General features: G+C 46.2%; 1 protein-coding gene across 3 annotated transcripts in view; it reads right to left on the bottom strand.

Moving 5' to 3' along the window:
- Nol10 (nucleolar protein 10) overlaps nt 1–22,031 on the bottom strand; it is an 84,651-nt gene extending 62,620 nt beyond the window's left edge. Inside the window, exons 1-11 of one of the 3 annotated variants that reach the window (XM_037198161.1) lie at nt 21,853–22,012; nt 21,134–21,347; nt 19,593–19,638; nt 16,634–16,732; nt 15,075–15,152; nt 13,086–13,123; nt 11,733–11,869; nt 10,856–10,921; nt 9,269–9,329; nt 6,866–6,951; nt 824–902 (exon numbers count right to left, since the gene is read on the bottom strand). In XM_037198161.1, coding sequence (XP_037054056.1) covers nt 824–902; nt 6,866–6,951; nt 9,269–9,329; nt 10,856–10,921; nt 11,733–11,869; nt 13,086–13,123; nt 15,075–15,152; nt 16,634–16,694 — 606 coding nt within the window. In that variant the 5' untranslated portion in view covers nt 16,695–16,732; nt 19,593–19,638; nt 21,134–21,347; nt 21,853–22,012. Of the gene's footprint in view, nt 1–823; nt 903–6,865; nt 6,952–9,268; nt 9,330–10,855; nt 10,922–11,732; nt 11,870–13,085; nt 13,124–15,074; nt 15,153–16,633; nt 16,733–19,496; nt 19,557–19,592; nt 19,639–21,133; nt 21,348–21,852 lie in introns of those variants that run through there. The other 2 variants (XM_028877687.2, XM_028877689.2) reach the window with 2 other exon arrangements.
- Between the last annotated feature and the right edge of the window lie 1,793 nt (nt 22,032–23,824).

Here is a 23,824-nt window from a genome sequence, read left to right as displayed (position 1 = left end):
CTTTTAGGTATATGATTTGACCATTACTCATCTACATAGGAAAGGAACAGAGGTTTGTAGGATGGTGTTTCACTTGCTAATCAGAGGATCTGTAGGATGGCCAGGACACAGCAGGTGACAGGTGACATGACAGAGAAGGTGGCCAGTGCATGCCTCAGCAGGAAAGGGCCTGGCAGGTCCAAGACAGACTTCCATCGTTAGAGGCAGGGGAGGCCAGAAAGCTGGGTTTTCCCATCTTAGGTGACAGGTCCCCTCCAGGCCCCATGAGATGCAGTAAATCTATTGCAGGTTATCTCCATCCTCTGGGGTCGGACAACTCACAAGAGTGTGGAAGAAGGAAGGAAAGACATACATCCAGACTGGGAAGACAAGGCAAGTTCTGTGGACACCAGGATGAAGTATTGTGTGAGAAGAAACACACCTTGAGTTGGCGTGGTGGCGCACGCCTTTAATATCAGCACTGGAGAAGCAGAGGCCGTTGGATCTGTGAGTTCGAGGCCAGCCTGGGCTACAAAGTGAGTTCCAGGACAGTCAGAGCTGTTACACAGAGAAACATCTTAGAAAAAAAATCACACACACACACACACACACACACACACACACACACACACACACACAAATGTCTGAGGACTATGCCACTTCACCTCCAATTCCAAAGGACCTAGACAAATCTCCCCAGGTGCTAGAAGGATATAGCGTTCTGGAACACTCTTTCCATCTAGCCAAAAGAGAACAGCCTCACTCCCTGTCCCAAGTATGTGTCTCCCAATACATATCCAAAATACTGGCTTACATGTGAAGTTTCCACCTGGGACGTATTTACCTGCCCTGTGGATGTTCCAACTGCCATGGTCAAGGCGCCATTAAACTTCAGTGCAGAGATGGTGGGCAAGCTGTTTATCCTGAAAGACAAATGTTGTTCTCTGTGACTGTGGACCAAACCTCCTTTTACTAAATAACAGGCTCATCATTTGTCTTCACTTCAAATCTGACAAGGAAAATCCTATTCCCAGCTATCTGTTTACAGTCTAACTGCACCCAAACCTTCACAATAGAAAAGACATTTCACATACAAATGTAACCCTAACCCACCTCTACCATCCTTTCTGTTCAGACAATGGAAGCCTGTTTTCAGAAATGTGTGTGTGTGTGTGTGTGTGTGTGTACATGTGCACATGTGTGTGCATGTTCATGCATGTGAGCCAGAGCTCAACCTCAGTTATCTTCCTCTAGTGCAATCCACTGTACTTTTGAAGTAGGATAGTCAGTAATTCTGGAGCTTGCCAGTCAGGAACCTCCAGGATCTTCCCATCTCTACGTCTCCGGCTCTGGGATCACGTGTGTGTGCTGCTGTGCCTGGCTGACAGGGATGCTGGGATCTGAACTAAGTCATGCCTTGTACAGCTAGCGAGCATCTCACTGAATGAGCCATCTCCCCAGCCCCGAACAGCCCCATCTTCACTCAGGGAAACAATTTATCTTGGGACATGGGTGTGCTTACATCCGATGTAAAATCAACTTCACCGAGGCAGGAGAGAGGGCTTAGTGGTTAAGAACATGTACTACTCTTGCAGAGGACACAAGTTCAAGTCCCGGCTCCCATGTCAGGTGGCTCCAGGGGACCTGACACCTTGGACCTCTGCAGGCACCTGCACTCACGGGCATATACATACACACAGACATCCATAATTAAAACTGTTTCCAGGTTGGGGATTTAGCTCAGTGGTAGAGCGCTTGCCTAGCAAGTGCAAGGCCCTGGGTTCAGTCCTCAGCTCCAGAAAAAAAAAAATTGTTTCAAAATGAAATAGGTCAATTCCATCCATGCGAGATAAAAGATGAATACCCGAATGAAGGCCCTAGGACCTGTAACGCACTGCAGGTAGAACAAGGGGCAGGACTAGAGTCCTCACACTCCAGCACTAAAGATGGAGGTGGACAACCAGACATTGGGTCAGCAGTGGACAGGGGCTGGCTGTGTCCTGGAACCCCAGCACTCAGGAGGCTGAGCCAGGGCCACACAGTGAGCTCACACCTCACCAAACAAGAGGACAATGGCTGTGCTTTCAGTCCTTAGGACCACGTGTTGCTGGCCAGGACTCCAGGCCAGGCTGATACCCAGGGCATCAGCAAGCCTCTCCTGCCACCTAAAGACCCAGCCTGGAGCTGCTCTGAGCAGCAGTTGGAAAGGAGGCCTCTGGTCTACAAAAATTCCGTCACTCCTCTTCCAAATGAACTTTAGAATAATTTTTCATATGGAAGTATTTTCCTACTTCACCAAGGTTTATTTTATAATGCAACTTTATCATTTTCTTCAGGTAAATGAATCCTTCAATAATTGTGGAGTTCATGTTATGAGAACTTCGGTCTACTGCCTCCTCCTACTGGGGTATTGCTAATCAATACCAAAGTCACTGACTTATGCACATTAATTTCCTAACCAAACTATGTAACTGCCACACTAGTTCTTCCTGGTTTTTTGGTAAGTCTGCAGGCTTCCTCAGGCAGACAAGACAGATGTCAATCACTCATGGAAAAGAAGAGCAGCCTCCCCCTCTGTCCAGTGATAGCGACTTAACCTTCTGCAGTTTAATTACAGAAACGACAGGCCGCAGGCTGCAGGGAAAACATAAAGCTAAACATAAAAGATAAAATACGGGGCTGGAGAGATGGCTCAGTGGTTAAGAACACCAGCTGCTCTTCTGGAGGACCAGATAGTGGTGCCAGTTTCAGAGGACCCAATACCCTCTTCTGGCCTTCATGTGCAGGTACAGACACACACATATAATTAAAAACAAATAAATCTTTATAAAAATGATAACATACAATAAGATCATTTGAAACTTAATCAGCAAAAAAAAACCAGCCAACTATTTTGAACATTTTGGTATGCCTCTGGGTGTTTTCCCATGACTATACCCACACGAGGCTATTGTCCTGTTTATAGAAAGCTCACAAAAATGTAATAAAACACTGTGGCAACTGTAGGTTCTTCTTTCCTATGGAAAGGTGTATTCACATACCCTTCCCTCCACAAACATGCTTCTGAAACAGTTCTCAAAAGCTGAACACCGAGTATGCCACTGACGGAATTTTCTTCTACAGAGCACATCAAAGTAAAGTACCCAACGAAAACATCACTTCCTGTATATAGAGGACTCACCAAGTCTCGGGCAAATAAATATAAACTGCTCTAGCACTGGGGAGGAAGTGCATTAGGAGTTCAAGGCCATTTTCAGCTACCCAGTGAGCTCGAGGCCAGCCTGAAGCTACAAGGGAGCTTATCTCAAAAAACAAACATGTTTTAATATAAAAAGAGAAAATAAATAGCCAGGCATGATGTGGAACACTCAGGAGGCAGAGGTAGGCGAATCTCTGTGAGTCCAAGGCCAGCCTGGTCTACAGAGTGAGTTCTAGGACAGCCAGGGCAGAGAACCCGTCTCGAAAACCAACCAAACAACAACCCAAACAACCCAAATCATGATCTGCTAAGCAGTTAGGTAGCTTTACTGAACTGCCATCCTCTGCTCTTTCTAAACAATAAACTGGGTGTGGTGGTGTGTGTATACTGTGTACCAGAAACTGACTCAGGCCCAAGAATACAGGCAGCATGCACGAGTGAGAACCTGGCTCACAGAACAAACAGGCTAGAGAGAAGGCTCAGTGGGGCCAACATGGGGCGCGCACCTGCTTCCAAGCCTGGCACTGGACCCACCGGTGGAGCGAGAGACGACTTCTGACCTCCACATACATGAAGCAGCATGGGTGTGCCCCATGCATGAAAAACAAATAAGTAAATGTAATAAAACTGAAAAGAAAAAGAAGAGAAGAATGATGAGACCTGCTAGGGAGGAGGGTAAGCTGTGTCCCGGGAGACAGTGTCCCTCGATAGGTCGGTAGACGCTTACATTTATACTAGGTTTCTGTAGGACAATTTCTGTAGGACAACCGAGCATGTATCCAAGCCCCTGGACACACATGTATGTTATAACCTAGAAATTCGAATTCCAGATGTTTGGGAAATAATTACTCAGCTGTAAACCTTCTCGATGTTCTTGGGGGCTCTGGTTGGCTAAATTCTACTGTATGGCAGGTGAGCTATTGCTATCCTTTCCGTTTCAGAAATGGCTTAGCATCTTTGGTCAAGCTAAATATAATTATTGTCAAAATGACTGCTTTTAGCAAATATACTCAACTATGACAGCTGGAAATGCCTTACCTCTAAAGGACAAAAGAATTCAGTACAAAATGTGAGTCAATTTCCCCCAGAGACAAGGCTTCTCTGTCCAACAGTCCTGGTTGCCCTGGGAGTCAATTTTATTTTTAAAAGATATTTCCATATTTCAGCCAGATGCGGTGGCCCATGTCTTTAATCCCAGGACTGCAGAGGCATAGACAGGCGAATCTCCCAGTTCGAGGCCAGTCTGGTCTACAGAGTGAGTTCCAGCACAGCCAGGGATACACAGGGAAACCCTGTCTTGAGAAACTAAAACAAAAAAGTACTCTCCTATTTCTAAAGACCAAAGTCAGATGACTTTTCCTCAGATGGTCTGGTATCACATCTCCTATAGTCACTGCATTTCTATTTGAATTTCTATATAGCCTTAAGATATAGCATGTGACTGCTGCAGATCTGTTTGCTTTAAAAAGAAAAGTGTGTGAATACACACAGGAGTGTACCTGGAGGTCACAGGACAACTCTCTGGAGTCAGTCCTCCTCCACCCACGTGGGTCCCAGAGACTGACTCAGGTCATCGGGTGCACACCTTGGATCCCAGCGTTTGAGGCCAGCCTGGTCTACAGGGTTCTAGGCCAGGCAGGGCTAGAGTAAGACTATGTCTCACAAAAAACAAAACAGAAAAAAGGAAGGGAGGGAGGGAGGGAGGGAGGGAGGGAAGGAGGGAGGGAGGGAAGCCCAGAATGTGATGCTCACGACAGAGTGAACAGAGCACACATCTCAACTGTAATTCAAAGACAAACCAATGCCTAGAGGGGAGAGAAAACGAACCTCTCTACTTTCTTCAGAACCTGTAACATATCTGATTTTCTTACTTTCTGCAGACACTCATTTTTTTGACTTGGGCACTGAAGATCTGGCTCTGGGGGGAAAAGCGCAAACCGCTCTACAGAGGACTAACTAGAATCTGGTCCCAGCACCCACTGGGCGGCTCACAACCACCTACAGCTCAGGCTCTCGAGGGTGCAGTGCTCTCCTCTGACTCTTCAGGAACCTGCACACACACACACACACACACACACGCACACACACATACACAGGAACCTGCACTAGTGTACACACACATACGCACACACACGCACACACACGCACACACACATACACAGGAACCTGCACTAGTGTACACAACACACACACACACACACACACACACACACACACACACATATACACAGGAACCTGCACTAGTGTACACACACACACACACACACACAGGAACCTGCACTAGTGTACACACACACACACACACACACACACACACACACACACACAGGAACCTGCACTAGTGTACACACACACACACACTCACACAGGAACCTGCACTAGTGTACACACACACACACAGGAACCTGTACTAGTGTACACACACACACACTCACACAGGAACCTGCACTAGTGTATATACACACACACACACACACACACACACACGCCTAATCTTCAACAACAAACCTTATTATGCATTTCTGCATTAGTTTATTCTATGTGGGAGTGAACTTCCTGGCTTAAAATTGCTTAATGTTCTCTACACCGTGTCATGATTAATGACGCTGATGACCACTTAACTGCTTCTACTGTCACTCTGCATGTAATAGTTTAAACCAGACACACAAATCAATGTATTTCTTAACACACAGAGGAAGATTTGTCTATGTAGAAGGACATATCTCTCTGTTTCTGCTCTTCTGTTTTCCACTGGACTGCTTGTTACTGTGGTGCTGAGGACTGAACCCGCAGTCCCGCACACTCCAGACGCTCTCCCACTGAGGACTGAACCCACAGCTGCATCAGCCAACTAAGATGCTCCATATAAACAGAGTTTTCCAAGGAATCAGGAACTCCCACCCTAGAGGTGGGAACCCTTTGCCGTAACTGGAAGGGTGCTTACTGTCACCGCAGCCTGTGATCATCGGACACTTCACCTCCCACACGGCACGTCAACAGAGGGTGTCAATTCTCTCTGCAGTAGCTGAGGATGGGGGGCGGGGAGGGCGGGGGACGGTGAATACAGGAGTCCAGAGGAAGGCATTTCTGAACTGATTCAGCAAGTAAGCCCAGGACAAGGATCTGCAAGAGGGGAGCCTGCCTTCATATCCCACAGCAAACACCTGGGCAGGGGTGCCAGCCTGTGAAGGCAGCCCACACCGGTGAGTTTGGGGACACACACACAAAGATGCTTGCCTCTTAATTCAATCCACTACTTGTGGTACAGGGTTTCTCTCTCGAGTATGTACCACTCTCTAAATGTTTCAAGTGTAGGAAATCGACCAAGAAGAAGAAAACCGTCATCACTTGCCCCCTCCACAGAGCATTCCAAGCACACTTTTCAGCCCGCTAACTCACCAGCTAACTGAAGTAATGGTCCCACCCGATCAGTGATCCTGCAGAACTGAAATACCAGTTCTAACAGCAGACCAGACAATCCCACAGCAGCTGAAGCAGCGTGCCGTGCGCTCTGTGCAGTCCTGGAGGGAGGCCATCTCCCCGGCCTGCCCCCAGCTTCACAGGAAAGAACTGTTACAGCCATTGCAGACACCGGTCTCAGGTGTGAGGCAGAAGGACTTCCATCTGCTAGCAGTGCACGACACGCTGTCACGCTGACCTATCCGAAGGCAACTGATTGCTACTTACTCTGAGTCTGCGGTGACACTATTTAACGCACAGTCCAACACGCCGACTCTCTTTCTCACTCTTGGATCCCAGCATTCCACTCGACCCTGAACAAAGGAAAACCCAATCTTAAGTAAAAGCTGCTACTAGAAAATTTTCAAACATGTACCAAAAATAAGATTTACTACCACTAATTTCATGAAGAATCACAGCTTAGCTTTGAACCTATAATCCTGGCACTGTCATGCTTCACCGCAAGGTGATTTACTTTCATAATTAAGGAAACGAGTAACGAAAAAGTTCCATCTATACACATAAACCTTGGATTGGCATTTACGGAAAGAAGGAGCAATAAAGACATTTGTATTTTACATAAATCAATGTTAAACTTCTTAGTAATACTAAAAGTACTGATTTTATGAGAAAGGTATTTATGGCTTTGTGGGTGGTATTGTGTTCCCCAAAATATTGTGTACTCAAATAAATTTATCTGGGGTCAGAGAACAGACAGCCACTAAATACAAAGGCTAGAAAATGGTGGCACTCACACCTTTAATCCTAGCATTCCAGAGATAGAAATCCCTCTGGATCTCTGTGAGTTCAAGGCCACATTGGAAATAGCCAAGTATGGTGACACACACCTTTAATCCCAGGGAGTGGTGGTAGAAAGCAGAAAGATATATAAGGCGTGAGGACCAGAAACTAGAAGCTTTTGGTTGGTTAAGGTTTTGGCTGGTTAAGTATTCAGGCTTTTGAGCAGTAATTCAGCTGAGAGCCATTGGGATGAGGACTCAGAGGCCTCCAATCTGAGGAGACAAGACCAGCTGAGGATCCGGCGAGGTGAGATAGCTGTGGCTTGTTCTGTCTCTCTGATCTTCCAGTTCACCCCAATACCTGGCTCTGGGTTTGATTTTATCAATAAGAACTTTTAAGATTCCTGCTACATGGCTTTGTCTGTTAGTTGTCTGAATAAGGACCTCCCTCTGTTGTCCAGGCTAGCCTCCACTTCCTGGGCTCAAGTGATCTTCCTTCCTTCCTGTGTCAGCCTCCTGAGTAGCTAAGACTATGGGACAGGTATTTGCTTTAATCTGTATTACTTTTTACCTTTTTTCGGCTTTTTGAGATGAGAACTTACATAGTCAAGATTAGCCTGGGGTACTCACTGTGTAGCCAAGGCTGGCCTTCCTCTTTTGACTCTCCAACAATGTCCAGCAAATGCTAGGAGTATGATCTACCATTCTCAGCTTGGGTCATTTTTTAAAAATAATTTATTTTTATTTTTTGTGCATTGGTGCTTTGCCTACATGTATGTGAGGGTGCTGGAATCCCTGGAACTGGAGTTACAGTTGTAAACCACCATGTGGGTGCTGGGAATTGAACCTGGGTCCCCTGGAAGAGTAGCCAGTGCTCTTTACCTCTGACCCATCTCTCCAGGCCCTTGAATCCTTATTTTTAAGAATTATACTTTAAACAGTTAGGCATGAAATGCCATAATATCCATGACTTACTTTCAAATGGCTCAGAAAATATTTTTTAAATAAATCAACATTTTTATTTTTTTATAAAAAGGAGGGGTGTATAGAATGCAATCACTGAACTATGTTTTTGACATTTATTTTCTCATTTATTTATTTATTTATTTATTTATTTATTTATTTATTTTAATTTTAATTTTTCAAGACAAGGTTTCTCTGTGTAGCCCTGGCTGACTGACCAGGCTGGCCTCAAACTCAGAGAAATCCACCTGCCTCTGCCTCCTGAGTGCTGGGATTAAAGGCATGCGCCACCCCGTCCAGCTGTTTCCAACATTTCTAAAGGTGTAAATTTTTCAGAAATTAAATGCTGAGGCCTGATTAATTAATTGGCTTGACTGATTACTTGATTGGCTCACTGATTTAGGCAGTGCTGGGGACCAAGCCTAGGCCTCCATGCCAGGCAGGCCTCTATTTCTCATTACGACATATGCGTATCTGTGTAGAGGTGTGAGCCTGTGGGTGCACATGCCCAAAGAGGCCAGCAGATGGCGTCAGCTTCCCACAGAGTGTGAGGCACAGGCAGTGCGGGCTGCCCTACCCGGGAGGTGGAAACACATTTGAGTCCTCTACCAGAGCAAGACTCACCTCTAACTGCTGAGCCATCTCTCCGGCTCCCAGAAAATGAAGACAGAGCTGCAGGCCCATCAAAACGGCTCAGCAGGTAAGGAACTCGCTGCAAGACCGACAACCCGAGTTCAACCCCAGGGCTCATATGGAAGAAGGAAATCAACTCCAGTAAGTTGCCTTCTTATCTCCACAAAGCACTGTAGCAAGTGTGCGCATGTTCACACACACACACACACACACACACACACACACACACACACACTAAACGGACCTGCAAACAAACGGAAACACACTGACAAAAATGAATCGAACACGCACTAACCTCTATCGTCCCCGTGGCGAACAAGCCATGCACTGCATTGATGTCGCAAACATTGTTCTCCCTAAGAGAGGAAAGCAAACCCAGGACAGGAGTGTTAGGGAGCGTCTAGGCCAGGGAAGAGGAACCCACAAGCCTTCTAAGTCTGTAGCCCACCCAAATGCCATGGACAGAAACACGCAGGCTGTCATCTCCATGGAATGCATCGAGGTACGGGTGAGTCAGGGCTTGGCTCACAGTCACCAGAGCCCCCGCTACCCAGGGTGACACCACCTGCTGGATGGCAGACAGGAGAGGCCCTCCCTCTGAAATACTATTCCACCACGGGAAGAAAGGCCCTTCTATTTCCTCCAAGGCAATGCCACATTCTTAAGAACACAGGTCATCACTATGGCAATCTCAAGACCTGGAGGACAAACAAAGCCTCATTTTCTTACTCACTGAAGTGAATTTTGACCTACCTCAATGGGTTATTGTGAGGATTAAATTAAAGAACAAAATGTTCAACCGTGTCCAGAGTATAAAGGATACGTAATAAATAACAGAGGTTATGAACAAGAAATCAAGCAGCTAAAGAGCAGATAATTTTTTTAGTATGCAATCATGTATTATGAAGTTACATTTTTTTTTTTAATTAAAAGTATTTTAAGCCAGTGCAAAACAAAACCATCTTGCCAGCTTGGAAGTTTTACCTCTCCATGTTCTCCTCTCAGAAACCTCTCACAGAGACAAGGCAAAGTCAGTTCTGTAAGTACAGATGGAGTCCAGCTTCCAAGTCTGCCTAGCTGCAGGCCCTGGACAGGCCACTATCCTGGTGGGGCAGCAGAGCCCTGGGCAGGCCACTATCCCGGTGGGGCATCAAGGCCCTGGACAGGCCACTTATCCCAGTGAGGCCAGAGGCCCCTGGACAGCCACCTATCTCAGTGTATAGAGACAGAATAGACCCTGACAGAACCAGCTGTCACTGGAGGCTGAATTCAAAAAATAAATAAATAAATAAATAAATAAATAAATAAATAAATAAAATAAAAAAATACCACAAAACAAAGCATGGGTGAAAACTTAATACTACAAGTAAAAATAATAAACTGCATTTTTAAAAGTCAGTCAGAAGTTTTGTTGTTGTTATATTAAGACAAAGTTTCTCTATATAGCCCTGGCTAACCTGAAACTTGCTATATAGACCAGGCTGGCCTTGAACTGAGAGATCCACCCAATTCTGCCTCCCGAGTGCTGGGATTAAATTACAAATCTTTTTGCATGAGAACTTCAACTTCTAAGGACTCGTCTGGCCTCCTTAGCAAATCTTTTTGTTTAACAACAACAAAAACCCTGACTCCTTCATGGATTTATCTGCTCAGCAGCAAACCTAGGCCTGGTGTAGACCACAAACACAGATGGACTGATGGCATCAGGAACAGAGAAGACACGGAACTCAATCAGAACTGCAGCTCAGAACACAGTTAATGATACCCTATCAACTGGGGCCCAGGTTGTGGGCTGCGAGTGTAACTGGGTCATCTGATGGCATGAGCCTCTGGCGCCATCTCCTGGACAAAGTCAATGCAGCCATAGGGCTGAAGTACTCACGCGGCGTCCGTTTGCAGAGGGTTCAGGTACCGCCCTTGTTCTAAGTTTAATCTATACACTTCAGAGCTGCAAGGAACAGAGAATCTGGTGAACTACACACGGCGTTTCCCTGTGAGTAAAAACAAACTTCAGAAGCACATGCAAAGCTGTCACCCGAGTCATCACTTCTCTCTGAAAAGCTGATAAACAACTTATTCTGAACAGATTCACTTTGTTCAAGAATTTGCCAAGTCCTGGTAGTTAAGAGCTGAGACGTGCAGGAACCCAAGTTCAGTTCCCTGCACCCTCCGGACCGTTCACAACCATCTGCCAGTCCAGCTCCAGGGCTCTTCCTCCACAGCTCGGCACTGGGGTTGCCGGCCTGCCCTGCGATGCCTGGTTTTCATATCACACTTGGGACCTGCACTCAGCTCCCCACGCTTGCACAGAAAGGACTTTACTCACTGACCCACGTCCCCAGCCCTAAACAAGTCCACAACTATACATGACATTCATGACAAAACACTGGACAAGCTTAGAGCAGGAACTATAAACTCAGGAGGTCACACGAAAAAATAAACAGCAGTGTCTTGTGAACTCCAGCAACAGGGCCACCCTGTGAGACTTGTGTGGGCTCCAGCTAAAACACCCGACACGTGCATATTTTCAAGTCAGGTCTTTAAAAGGATCTCAGTAGAACAGCAGTGCTAAAGCATTACCACCTATGAAGACTATGCATCAACACGCAGGCTGCTGGGCTTTTTCTCTAACTGACTCCCTTTCACAGTAATGACACATCACCTTCTCTATTAAGGACACTTAAGGAGACAAAGGCTGCAAACAATCTGAGTGAAGGTAGCTGTGGGGGAGGTGGGAAGGAGGAACTACTGACTGATACCTCGCACCAACGAAGTACAAGTCACAGGACGGGTAGTGGTAAGAGAAGTCTCTGCCGAACTTAGGAATTCTGGTTTTGTAGTAAAAACCGGATTGTGAGTGAAATTCAATGTATCTGTCGTTATGCAAGAAGACGATCTGAAAAGAAAACAATCAAAGTTCGTTCGCTTAACTTTCAGCCTCACTAAAACTACCAAGCAAGAAACACTCTCACCTCTCCCCTGCTCACACTCTGTACGCACACACAGACCTGTGTGCACACACTCAGCACACTACAGAGCGTGTCTGAGAAGTTTGCACGGTGTTCAAATGCAAATCTATCAATAACAGAGAAAATAAGTTATAAACTTGCCATACTCAAAGCCAGGAATAACGGCTACTGCAGCCGAAAGGAAATCTGTCCCTCATAGTGGGAGGAACTGAGCCAGAGGGAAAAGCCATGAAATTCAACTGTGAGTTCAACTCTTCCAAGATGACTTTTGACATTTAAAAAAAGTTACTGTGTGATCTGTTGAATTGGTTTTAACTGGTGAATAACTAAAGGACACCATGGCGCTTTATATCATTTCAATTTTAAATTAAGTAAGGGCTTCCCTGACAATTTATAAGTACTGAAATGACCATAAGAATTGAAAGAATCGCCGGGCGGTGGTGGCGCACGCCTTTAATCCCAGCACTCGGGAGGAAAAAAAAAGAACCAGAAGACGGAGAAATGGCAATAGGAAAAGGGGAGAAGAAGTCTCTTCAACTGCACTCAGAACTGTACCAGAGCACACCACAAGCTATCGCTGAGTTATGAGACCTGAAAAACCCGATGGCTTCCTTATCTTGTATAAATAAGGAGATGAAGGCAAGCTGGCAAACATGCCTAGGCTAACGTCAATTATCAGAACCACAGATGGAGACCATTTGGCGCCTGGCAAAGGGCAACTGTTACCAGTTCCTTAGAAAAAAGGCGAGGCCCAATGGTGCTGAGAATCAACTACATTAGTTGATCGAAGGCTCTCTCTCCAATGTTGTTTTAAAAGATACTACACATCATACAAGCACCTGACCAAAAATCAATATAAAATGATAAATTATCTATTACTACACAGTGATTTTTAATTCAACACTGGGACAATAACAGAAATATTTGTTAGAAAAATAAGTTCCAGGGCTGGAGCGATAGCTCAGCAGTTAAGAGCACTTGCTGCTCTTGCAGAGGACCTGGGTTCAGATGCCAGCACTCACGCAGCAGCTCACAACCACCCGGGGATCTGATGCCCTCTTCTGGCATCCAAGGGCAACTGCACACATTGGTACACATTCACATAGACACACAGACATACAAATAAGGATATAAAGTAAATACCTTTGAATAGTCATCAGATAAAATCTCAAAGGTGACAACTGAAAAATAACAGAAAAAAGAAATCACAATTATCAACTGGTGTTCTAACAAAAACACAAGCTTCTTGGAGGATTTTAACTGGTTTTAACTGTGAGTAACTTTACACAAATATATTAAAAGAAAAAAATTCCCACTAGATTTTTTTATAGACCTAAAGAAAATTTACAAACTATGATCTTAAAAAATTTTGCCACTGCCTTGCTGAGACGTTCTAAATAGTTTTTAAGACTTTCAAATATAAATGAAAGAGCATCCTTTAGAACACTGCTTTAAAAAAGAATACCAGGCTGGGAAGTCATATGCTGGTTCATGCCTTGGGAAGCAGAAGAAGGAGGAGGATCTCTGTGAGTTTGAGGCCAGTCTGGTCTACATAAAAAGTTCCCAATCAGCCATGGCTGCAGGGAGAAGAAATGTCTCAAAACAAAAAGAAAAAGAGGCAACAGTAGCTTTTGCTTATACAAAGTTTACCTCCAAACAAAAATAAACAGTTATGAATGGCACACAAAGTTCCTACTGCTCTCCAGAGGAAAATGGTGGACTAGGATTATCTGCTGGTAATTCTACACAACACTGCATCCGTTAGTGTGGTGGACTAGATGATCTGGGAATTCTACACAACACTGCATCCGTTAGTGTGGTGGACTAGATGATCTGGGAATTCTACACAACACTGCATTCGTTAGTGTGGTGGACTAGATGATCTGGTAATTCTACACAACACTGCATCCGTTAGTGTGGTGGACTAGATGATCTGATAATTCTACACAACACTGCATCCGTTAGTGTGGTGGACTAGATGATCTGGGAATTCTACACAACACTGCATCCCTTAGTGTGGTGACTAGATGATCTGATAATTCTACATAACACTGTACCGGTTAGTGTGGTGACTAGATGATCTGGGAATTCTACATAACACTGTACCGGTTAGTGTGGTGACTAGATGATCTGGGAATTCTACACAACACTGTATCCGTTAGTGTGGTGACTAGATGATCTGGGAATTCTACACAACACTGTACTGGTTAGCGTGGTGACTAGATGATCTGGGAATTCTACACAACACTGCATCCGTTAACATCATTCCCCTTGATCCTAAACACCAGACTCACTGATAAAGTAGAACTGTGCCATTCCAACTTGCTTGCTGAGTTAGAAGGAACTCTGCAATGACCCTGTGACCTTTTCAGGGTGCAGTGTCCCCTGCTGAGAGCACGGGTGGTCCTGAGAGTCACTGAGACACTGCTCCGGGATTCGCTATGCAGTACGGCAACGGGGACATCTGTCTCATCACATGACTCTTAACAGAAGAGGCCTCTCGGGGCCAGGATAGATAGGGCTTCCTGGTTAAGAGCACTTGTTACTCTTCCAAAGAAGCCAGATCCAAGTCCCAGCACCCACACGCAGCTCCCAGCCATCTATAACTCCAGTCCCAGCACCCACATGCAGGGTACAGCCATCTTTAACTCCAGTCCCAGTAGATCAGATGCCCTCTTCTGGCCTTCTATGGTATCAGACACATGCATGGTACACAGATAAATATGCAGGCAGACCCATACACATAAGATAAAATAATGAGGATAAAAAGGAAGATCTAAAAGACGTCTCCAGCTAGAGCAGAGAACTGGCAGCCTCTCTAAACCAAATGGAGCCTGGCTGAGAACCAGCAAGGAGACCCCACCATCCAGTTCCACAGCCACTACAAGCTGAGTGAGTCTGGAAGTAGACTTTTGAAGAGCTTAAAGAGCCCACCTGGCCCATCCACTGAGAGTAGGCTTGTGCAGAGCCGAGGGCCCAGCCAGTGTGGGCTACAGCCTGGTAAGTGCAGCATCATATTTAACTACTTCATCTCCAGCAACCAAAACCTACTACACACCCACTCCCATTTCAAAAAGCAGCATGACAGATGAATATAAAAAGCTGCTTATGAGTTCACAGTTAGCCTCTTACCTTCCGAATCCAAGCACCTTTCAAACTTCAAGGATAACTGATAGGTATCATAACACCGAACCCGAGGTTTATAAGTTCCTATAAAAAAAAAAAAGTAACATGATGCAAAACCTAAGGATACACTTTTCATAGTCACACCCCACAGAACTGCTGCATGTCCTTTCTGTCTGAGGTGAGGTGCTCTCACAAATCAAAGAAAGGGCTTTAACAGCAGCCCACACAAACATCCCAAAGGGGACAACATGGAAAACTAGCAAGCCACAGAGGACGAAGTACAGTACCTAAGAAGACTCACAATAACCCAGAAAAAGTAGACAGAAACAATCCAACAGCTTGCCATGAGAATACAAAAGACGAAAAAGATGCCTAATATTTAACTGATAGAACCTGCCTGATAATCTCCAGTACCTGTAAGGTATGGGATGGAAAATCACTTTGAAACTGAACTTCACCTTACACAAATTGGGACTACAGAAGGCTGGCCACAAGCGTACCAGCGGTGGGAATACATCCCCTGCGACTCTGTCACACAAATGAGCTCCACTGACAGATCAATGCTTAGACAGAGTGGCAAACCCACCCAGGAAACATGAGGCACACCTTTAATCCCGGCACTTGGGAGGCAGCAGTGAGTAGTTCTCTGTGAGTTTGAAGCCAGCCTGGTCTATCCAGCCAGGGCTACAGAGTGAGAATCTGTCAAAAAACAAAACAAAACCCCCCTCTCTCACTAAATCTACACCCAGAGCACTGGCCCCATCTTTTAGTGTCTCCAGACCCAGAAGACCGAGACCTAAACTAAAGGTCTGAGTCCCTTCTATCCCTCAATAACTCTGTCCAAACAGCGCAGATCTTCTCAACCCTCCTGCCTAGTTTCTCAAAACATAAGCTCACAGTTAAGAGACAGGCTGCTCTTCCAAAGGACCACGGTTCGGTTCTCAGCCCTCACATGATGGCTCACGACTATGCATAACTCCAGTTCTGGGATCCAAAGCCCTCTTTTGGCTTCCAGGGCAGAAGGTGTACACACTTACGCACATACAGGCAAAACACTCATACACAAAAAAATAAAAATAATAAATTGAGAAAACCCAGAGGCTTAGAGATGTGGCTAGCGCGGGTGCTGAGCGAGCCATTAACACAGCACAACGGGCCTGGCTGGTGTGTATGAAGCCGTTCAAATGGAGCAAAGCCTGGTGTGAGGGCACAGGCCTGTGTCTCAGCACCCGGAAATTGAGGGGAGGCGGAAGACTGTGAGTCTGAGGCCAGACTAGGATATAGAGAGAGAGCCCCAAAATCAAAAACCAAAACATAAAAATAAAAAAGCTGCAATCTGTGACCCACTCTGAAAACTCATTTAAAAAATATATATGTATTGATAGATAAACACAGTAAACTATTCACGGCAGGATGTAGGCCGCAGTTAAATAGGTGCTCATTTAAGCATTTGTGTCTGAAAATGTTTACGATGGAACGTTGGGGCAAACAAGGAGAGTAACCCTTCTCACCAGAGCACCTCCTGTTATGGAGCACGTGCAAACTGAACCCACAAAGATGCTTACCTGTTGCTAAAATATACTGCCCATCTTTTGACACCTTGATAGTGGTACACACGGTAGGCATTTCAAAATCCTGAATAAGTTCGATTCTCCTCCGGACATCTACAAAGAGAGACGGGGAAAACCTGGTTCAGCCTGGGCATCGGGGGAGGACAGGGCATGCCAGGGAGGCTCAGCTCCGCAAGCAGCAGCACACACCCCGAAGGCTCCCGGCCGGGAGAACGACCCCGGCACGGCCCACCCCGCTTCCTTCTCAGCTCCTCCCTGCTAAGTCTGGACCTGAAATGCCGCCAAAGGCCCAAGCTCGCCGAGGTCTGGTTCCTGGGTTCACGGTTTAACTGGGAGGTGGTTAAACTTTTGAGCTGTGGACGCAGTGAGGTCTTAGTCGCTGGAGTCATGCCCTCAAAGGAGAGGACAGGACACTCGTTGGCTCCGTCTCCTCCCGCTTCCTGTTTAGTGAGCAGTCCCTTCCATCACCGTGTGCTGCCTCACCTCAGACCCCCCTCCCCCTCAAAAAAAAAAAAAAAAAAAAAAAAAAACAGCGGCATGTGGACAGAAAGCTCCAGACCTCTCCTTGTTCTGAGCTGTCGGCCTCAGGTACTCAGGGATAATAACAGAAAACTAGCATAGTTTTTTGGTTTTTTTTTTTTTTTTTTTCACTTTTTAGAAAGAAAGGGCATCTTCTTTAACTGAAATGAAAGCGTCCACAGGAATCAGCACAGTTTTAAGACCCAGATGAAGGAGGAACAGAGAAAACACTAAACCATCATTAATCACAGCTGCAACAAAAATCAGAGTGTTTTTGCCTAAATATCTCTAAGCCTAAGGTTCCAAAACCTGAGGCTTATATAAGAAATTAGCATAGAAAGTTAGGTGTAGAGTGGTGCATGCCTTTAATCCCAGCACTTGGGAGGCAGAGGCAAAGGCAGACGGATCTCTGAGTTCCAGCCTGGTCTATAGATCGAGTTCCAGAACAGCCAAGGCTGTTACACAGAGAAACCCTGTCTCAAAAAACAAAAAACAAAAAAAGAAAAGAAGAAGAAAGAAATTAGCCTAGAGCTGATGCTGATGCTTGCCTGTTAGCTCCTGCTCTCTCTAGTCAAGAGGGCCCAGGCTAGAGAAGAGCTAGCCCAGCCTCTGTGGACCACAGCACTAACACGGAAAAACAATCAACCATGTTTTCTACCAGGAGAGGAATTCTGACCAGTTGCCATATAAGCGTGACTACTGGGAGGACTGCTTATCTCTGACGTGCTTATGCTTTGTTTACGAAGCCCAAATATTAAGATTAGAGAAGGCCTGGGGTGGCTCAGTGGCAGAGAGCAGGCTGAGCATGTGTGAGGCCCTGGGTTCGATCCCTGGCACCAAAAGAACAAAAGAAAATCAAAGACTGAACCACTTGAACTGCTAGACACCCAGTAGTCCTGAGCAGGTCAGAAAACAGTTTCTTCCCATAATAATCTGAATCCATTTTGTTACATGAGCACACTGGAAGGTAGAGGAGAGGGGATGGGGTGGGGGACCAGATAAAAACTGAATCTGTAAGCTCTAAACAGCGTTTGTTTCCTTCTGAGTTAAAAATCCCACTTTCAGGGTTGGGGATTTAGCTCAGTGGTAGAGCACTTGCCTAGCAAGTGCAGGGCCCTGGGTTCAGTCCTCAGCTCCGGGGATTTATATATACATATATATCAATCCCACTTTCTACCTGACTTTAGTACTATACAAAGTCTATTTTTCCAAGAAGCTTGCCAAAAGATCTCAATCAGCCAGCTAGTGTTCAATTTTTAGAGACTCAGTTAAATGAAATCTACAGGAAGATAAGCTTCCTCTCATCTACAGCACCTCAACTGGAAAACATTTTTTTTTAATTTTTTTTTATTTATTTATTATGTATACAGTATTCTGTCTGCATGTGTCTTGCAGCCAGAAACCAATATCATTACAGATGGTTGTGAGCCACATTGTTGCTGGAATTGAACTCAGACTTGGAAGAACAGTCTGTGCTCTTAACCACTGAGCCATCTCTCCAGCCTGGAAAACATTTAATGGAAACAAATTTATCAAGGTCAGTTAAATAACAAACCAATCTCTTGACTACATTCAGATATTATATACCTGAAGTTCTCTTGTTCATTAAAATAAAAAAAAAGTTAATTGACGGGCAGTGGTGGCGCACGCCTTTAATCCAGCACTCAGGAGGCAGAGGCAGGCGGATCTCTGTGAGTTCGAGGCCAGCATGTCTACAAAGTGAGTTCTAGGACAGGCTCCAAAGCTACACAGAGAAACCCTGTCTTGACAAGCCAAAGTTTCTTGTCTCTCTGTTGCAAAACTGAGAGTCAGCTACATAAAGGTTCTGACACACTAACTAGGAAGAACGCAGTCACGGACCTGTGGGAAAGGCCGTCCCCTTGGCCCTCATGTTCCTGCGCATCTCGTCTCGTGTGGAAGTCCTGCAAACATCTAGCCACTTTCACCTGGGCCATGTCTCAGGGTTCCTGGCAGCTGAGAACTTTGACGGAGGAGTCACGGAAGGCCAGGCCTGTTCACTGCCTGCTAGCAAACAGTGGGCTTCCCTCCTGGGATCCTCCCTGAAACGCAGGCCCACTGTGCGCATGCCTCATCCAGGCCATGCTGAAGCCCTCCCAAGGGACTCAAGGGGCAAGTGGGACAACCACGCTGATGTTCGGGCCATCTGTGCGGCATCGTGAGTACCAAAGGCTGTGACTCTGACCCAGGAGCCTGGATGCCATCCATGAAACCAGGAGAGGCTAACTCGTTAGCTTGACAGGGGGGTGAGACTGAGGTCCACACCATCAGCAAGACAATCACATCAAAGAAAGAAGGATGCAAAGCTAGGTTCCCATACCCTACGTTGGAAAGCCGGACAGCTGAGGACACTGTCACGTGGGCTACAGACAGCTGGAGCAGGAGCACCAGGAGCAGGAGCACCAGGAATACTCACCGACATCCTTCTTCTGCAGGGCTCTTTTCTTCCTGTCAGAAAGCCACTAGGAGAAAACAGATGCAGCAATGTAAAACACACCTGAATTGTTTTCATTTTAGAAAACTCAAGCTCACAGGAACAATAAAACGGAAAGTGAGAGTATTCTATGTTTTGTTTTGTTGTTGTTTTGTTTTTCGAGACAGGGTTTCTCTGTGTAGCTTTGGAGCCTGTCCTGAAACTCACTCTGTACACCAGGCTTGGCCCCAAACTCACAGAGATCTGCCTGCCTCTGTCTCCTGAGTGCTGGGATTAAAGGCGTGTACCACCACCGCCGCACCAAACACAAACCACCACATACACACTGCCGCCTGGCTCAGAAAGTGGGACTATTCTATAATCTTAAACTCCATGATAGCATATTTTCTGGATTTTTAAAAATACATTTACATATACTCAACAAAAATTTTTGGACAGCTGTTTTATAAAGCATTTTTAAAAAAGAATAAAACTAGTCCACCTAAGCTAAGAGATAGCAGCAGAAGCTCTCAATGATGGGTTTTAGTTTCTCTATGGAGCAAGCGCCCCCTTCCCATGTAAGCATGTACATGTTTCTGTGTGTTGAGACAATCACACTCTGTAGCTCTGTACCCCAGACTCAACACAAACTCGCAATCTCCGGTCTCAGCCTCCCCCACACTGGGATTATAAATGTGTCCCTTGGCCAACCAAAATGCGTTTTTACGAAGAATAAGAGCAGATCTAGGACTGGCCTGAGAGCCAGCTCTGGATAAGAAGTGGTGTTTTTCACTGACACATTCATTCGCTGAATGCAGATTTGGTTCCTCAGGCAGCAGGGGAAAGAACAGCAATGAGGACGCACTTGTCAATTATACTGACACTGAGTGGATGGGTCTCCACCGGGGCAGCTTCTGCTCCCCAAGGGCTGATGGCAATTCTTGAAGATTTAGTCTGGCATCACACTGGTAGATGTAATCCTGGTATCTAGTGGGTATGGGCCAGGGATGCTGCAAACATCCTATAAAACATCACCAGCAACAAGGAACTGTCCAGCTCAAAATGTCAACAGATTCAAAGTTAAGAGCCCCAAAGAAATGGAAAAAAAAAAAAAATCTGGGGGACTGGAAAGATAGCTCAGAGGTTAAGAGCACTGACTGCTCTTCCAGAGGTCCTGAGTTCAATTCTCAGGAACCACATGGTGGCTCACAACCATCTGTAATGAGATCTGACATCCTCCTCTGTATACATAATAAATAAATCTTTTTTAATAATAAAAAAAAGGCCAACACTTCTAAAAGGGCAAAACAAAATCAATGTACTATTCTTACTGGATGGCAGAATAATCTTTAGAAGAAGTCGCTAATCACACTGGGTGGTGGCACACGCCTTTAATCACAGCACTCGGGAAGCAGAGGCAGGCAGATTTCTGTGAGTTCGAGATCAGCCTGGTCTATAAAGAGAATTCCAGGACAGCTAGGACTGTTACACAGAGAAATCCTGTCTTAGAAAAAAAAAAAAAGTCTCTAGACATGCAGGCTCACCTCTCAAGACCTTAAGTATACACTGAGGCATTGTGTACACCAGGATAGCACTTTGAAGAGACTGGGGATGGGCCAGAGTTTTTTCTTCTCTCTCAGCAGTAAGAGGGTTGCTACTTTCTGTGACTAGATTGCTCTGGCTGTATTTCAGGCAATGATGTTTCAATTAAAGGACTTGAGAATAGTTTTCTAGACATCAGCACGTTCTCACATGAACCTAACACAAGCAGAACAAAAGTGCTGTCTTGCGGTTTCTATGCTGTGATAAAACACTATGAGATTTGAGCAATTTGAGGAGGAAAGAATTTATTTCTGCTACAGTTCCACATCACGGTCCACCACTGAGGGAAGTCAGGGCAGAAACTCACACAGGGCAGGAACCTGGAGGCAGGAGCTGATGCAGAGGCCATGGAGGGGTGCTGCTTACTGACTTGCTCCCCATGGCTTGCTCAGCCTGCTTTCTTATAGAACCCAGGACCACCAGCCCAGGGATGCCACCACCAACCGTGGGCTGGACCCTCCCCCATCCATCACTAATTAAGAAAATGCCCTACAGCTGGATCTTACGGAGGCATCTTCTCAATTGAGGTTCCTTCCTTTGGGATAACGCTGGCTTGTGTGAAGCTGACATAAAACCAGGCGGCAAGTCAGCCATTGGTAAATTAAAGATCTATTAGGGCCATGAGAGGGGCGGCGACAGCGACGGCGGGATGAGGACTCACCTCGGGGAGGGACTTGCCGCAGCTGAGGCTGTAAATCTTCACCTCGTTGAGGCTCGAGACCTGCATGGCGGCGCGGAGCAGCCGGGACCCGGCAAGCGGGTCGCAGATCGCCGGCCACTGGAGTCCTCCGGCGCCCGAATCCCAGGCGCGCCGGGGCAGCGTGCGGGGACTGGCGCGGGCTGGTGACGCGCTTCCGGGCGCCGGAAGTGCGCGCCCGCTCGGACTCCCGGCGACGGGGAGCGGAGATGCCGGTGGAGAGCTGAGTCTGTCTGGAGAGACGGGGCGGGAAGAACACTAAAAGGAAAAAGGGAACTCGTACGAGAAGGCACGAGGGGAGGGAGGGCGATCGAATCTGGTGGCAGGTGAGACAAGTGTGTGACATTCATAACCGCACTCCCCCATTTACGGGAATTGCGTTGCGCTTTCAGCACGGGCCGCCTCCGTGGTCCGGGTCTGAGGACTTGGGACGGCCAGCCAGGGCCCTCTCCAGTTTCTCTCTGTGTCCTCTTCCCGCTAAACAACTTTATGCAAAGAGAGAACGGCTAAGTAACGCTTTCTCCAGAGTCCTGGGAAAGAAACCACCGACCGCCAAACCTCCTGGCTCCCCCTGGGAACCCTTGGTTACAAGTAGGCACGTGAGCTCTCATCCTCAAGGTCCCTCGGGTCTACGTCTCGGCGAGGGCGGGTCGTTTTCATCTTCATGTGTCTTCGGGCCGCGGCTCACTAGTTAGTACCTGTTGGCTTTGAGAGGGCTCGAACACTCCTGTCTGCTTTTTCTCTCTGGGCAGAGCGGATCTGCTGTTAAGACTTTTCTGTGTTGTGTAAATGCTATTAACAACAGATTTGGGATTTTTTCCCCCCTCACTGGTCCATTTCGATGAGCAAAATGCCCAATTATATAAAACACCCTGCGAGGTCGATAGTATTGCGCCCCAAAGCAATGCTGTGTCTTGTCTCTAAACTTGGCTGTTTTCTTCAGACGCTATAGTTTCCGTGAGACGCTGGTCCACTTGAAGTTAATTAAACACATTTTTTTATTTGTTTGTTTGTTTTTTTTTAATTGTGTGTATTGTATGAATGTGCCCAGGAGCGCAGGTGCCTACCCAAAGGCATTGGACTCCATGGAGCTGAAGTTACAGGTGTTGTGAAGGTGCTGGAACCAAACCACGTGGGGTCCTCTGGAAGAGCAGTCAGTGCTCTCAACCACTGAGCCATCTCTCCAGCTCCAAAAACTGTCATTTTTAAAGACCCTGTAAATCTTCATTCATCCTGGGAATGGCTCTGCTTTAATGTATTTGTCTCTGTTCTCCTTTCTCCCGCCTGTTTGTTACATTAGACCGCTGTAAATGTAATATATGAATATCAGATACTCCGACCCTCTGTATGTCACCCAGTTCCAACAATCCACTAGGGACCTTACCATCCTTGAATTGTTGGCTCTTTTGAAACAAACCTATGGTAATTGGCATCAAGAATTGTAGTTCCTGACCACCTCCCTCACCTCTAGTCAGTGACATCCCTGTGGCCCTTGTCTGAGCCAGTACTGGTTACAGGACCCTTTCAGTAAATGCTTGTTGACAAAATGAAACAGTTGATCACTCTGACGGCTGTAATGAAACCCCTCAGGCTGGGTAGCTTATAAACAACAAGAGTGTCTCACAATTCTGAAGGCCATTAAGTCTAAGACCAAGATACCCTCAGACTCCGGAAGGAGCTGACTTCCTTCATCAAGCGTTTTCTCACTGCTAAGTAAGGCACCTGGTAGAAAGGACAATGGGCTTCTCCAAACCTACTTTGTAAGAACACCAGTCACGTTCATAAGGACTCCACCCTCAACCCCAGCATATCCTATCCCCCCCCCTATGGTTTGAATATGAACTATCACACTCCCTAAAATGTTCATGGGTTGAACACTCTGGTCCCCAGCTGATGGTGACATTGAGTAGTGACTGAATCATAACAACTCCAACTT

Source organism: Peromyscus leucopus, chromosome 22 (genome assembly GCF_004664715.2).
Source record: "Peromyscus leucopus breed LL Stock chromosome 22, UCI_PerLeu_2.1, whole genome shotgun sequence".
NCBI classification, from domain to species: Eukaryota; Metazoa; Chordata; class Mammalia; order Rodentia; family Cricetidae; genus Peromyscus; species Peromyscus leucopus.
This window is presented reverse-complemented; position numbering and strand designations above follow the sequence as displayed.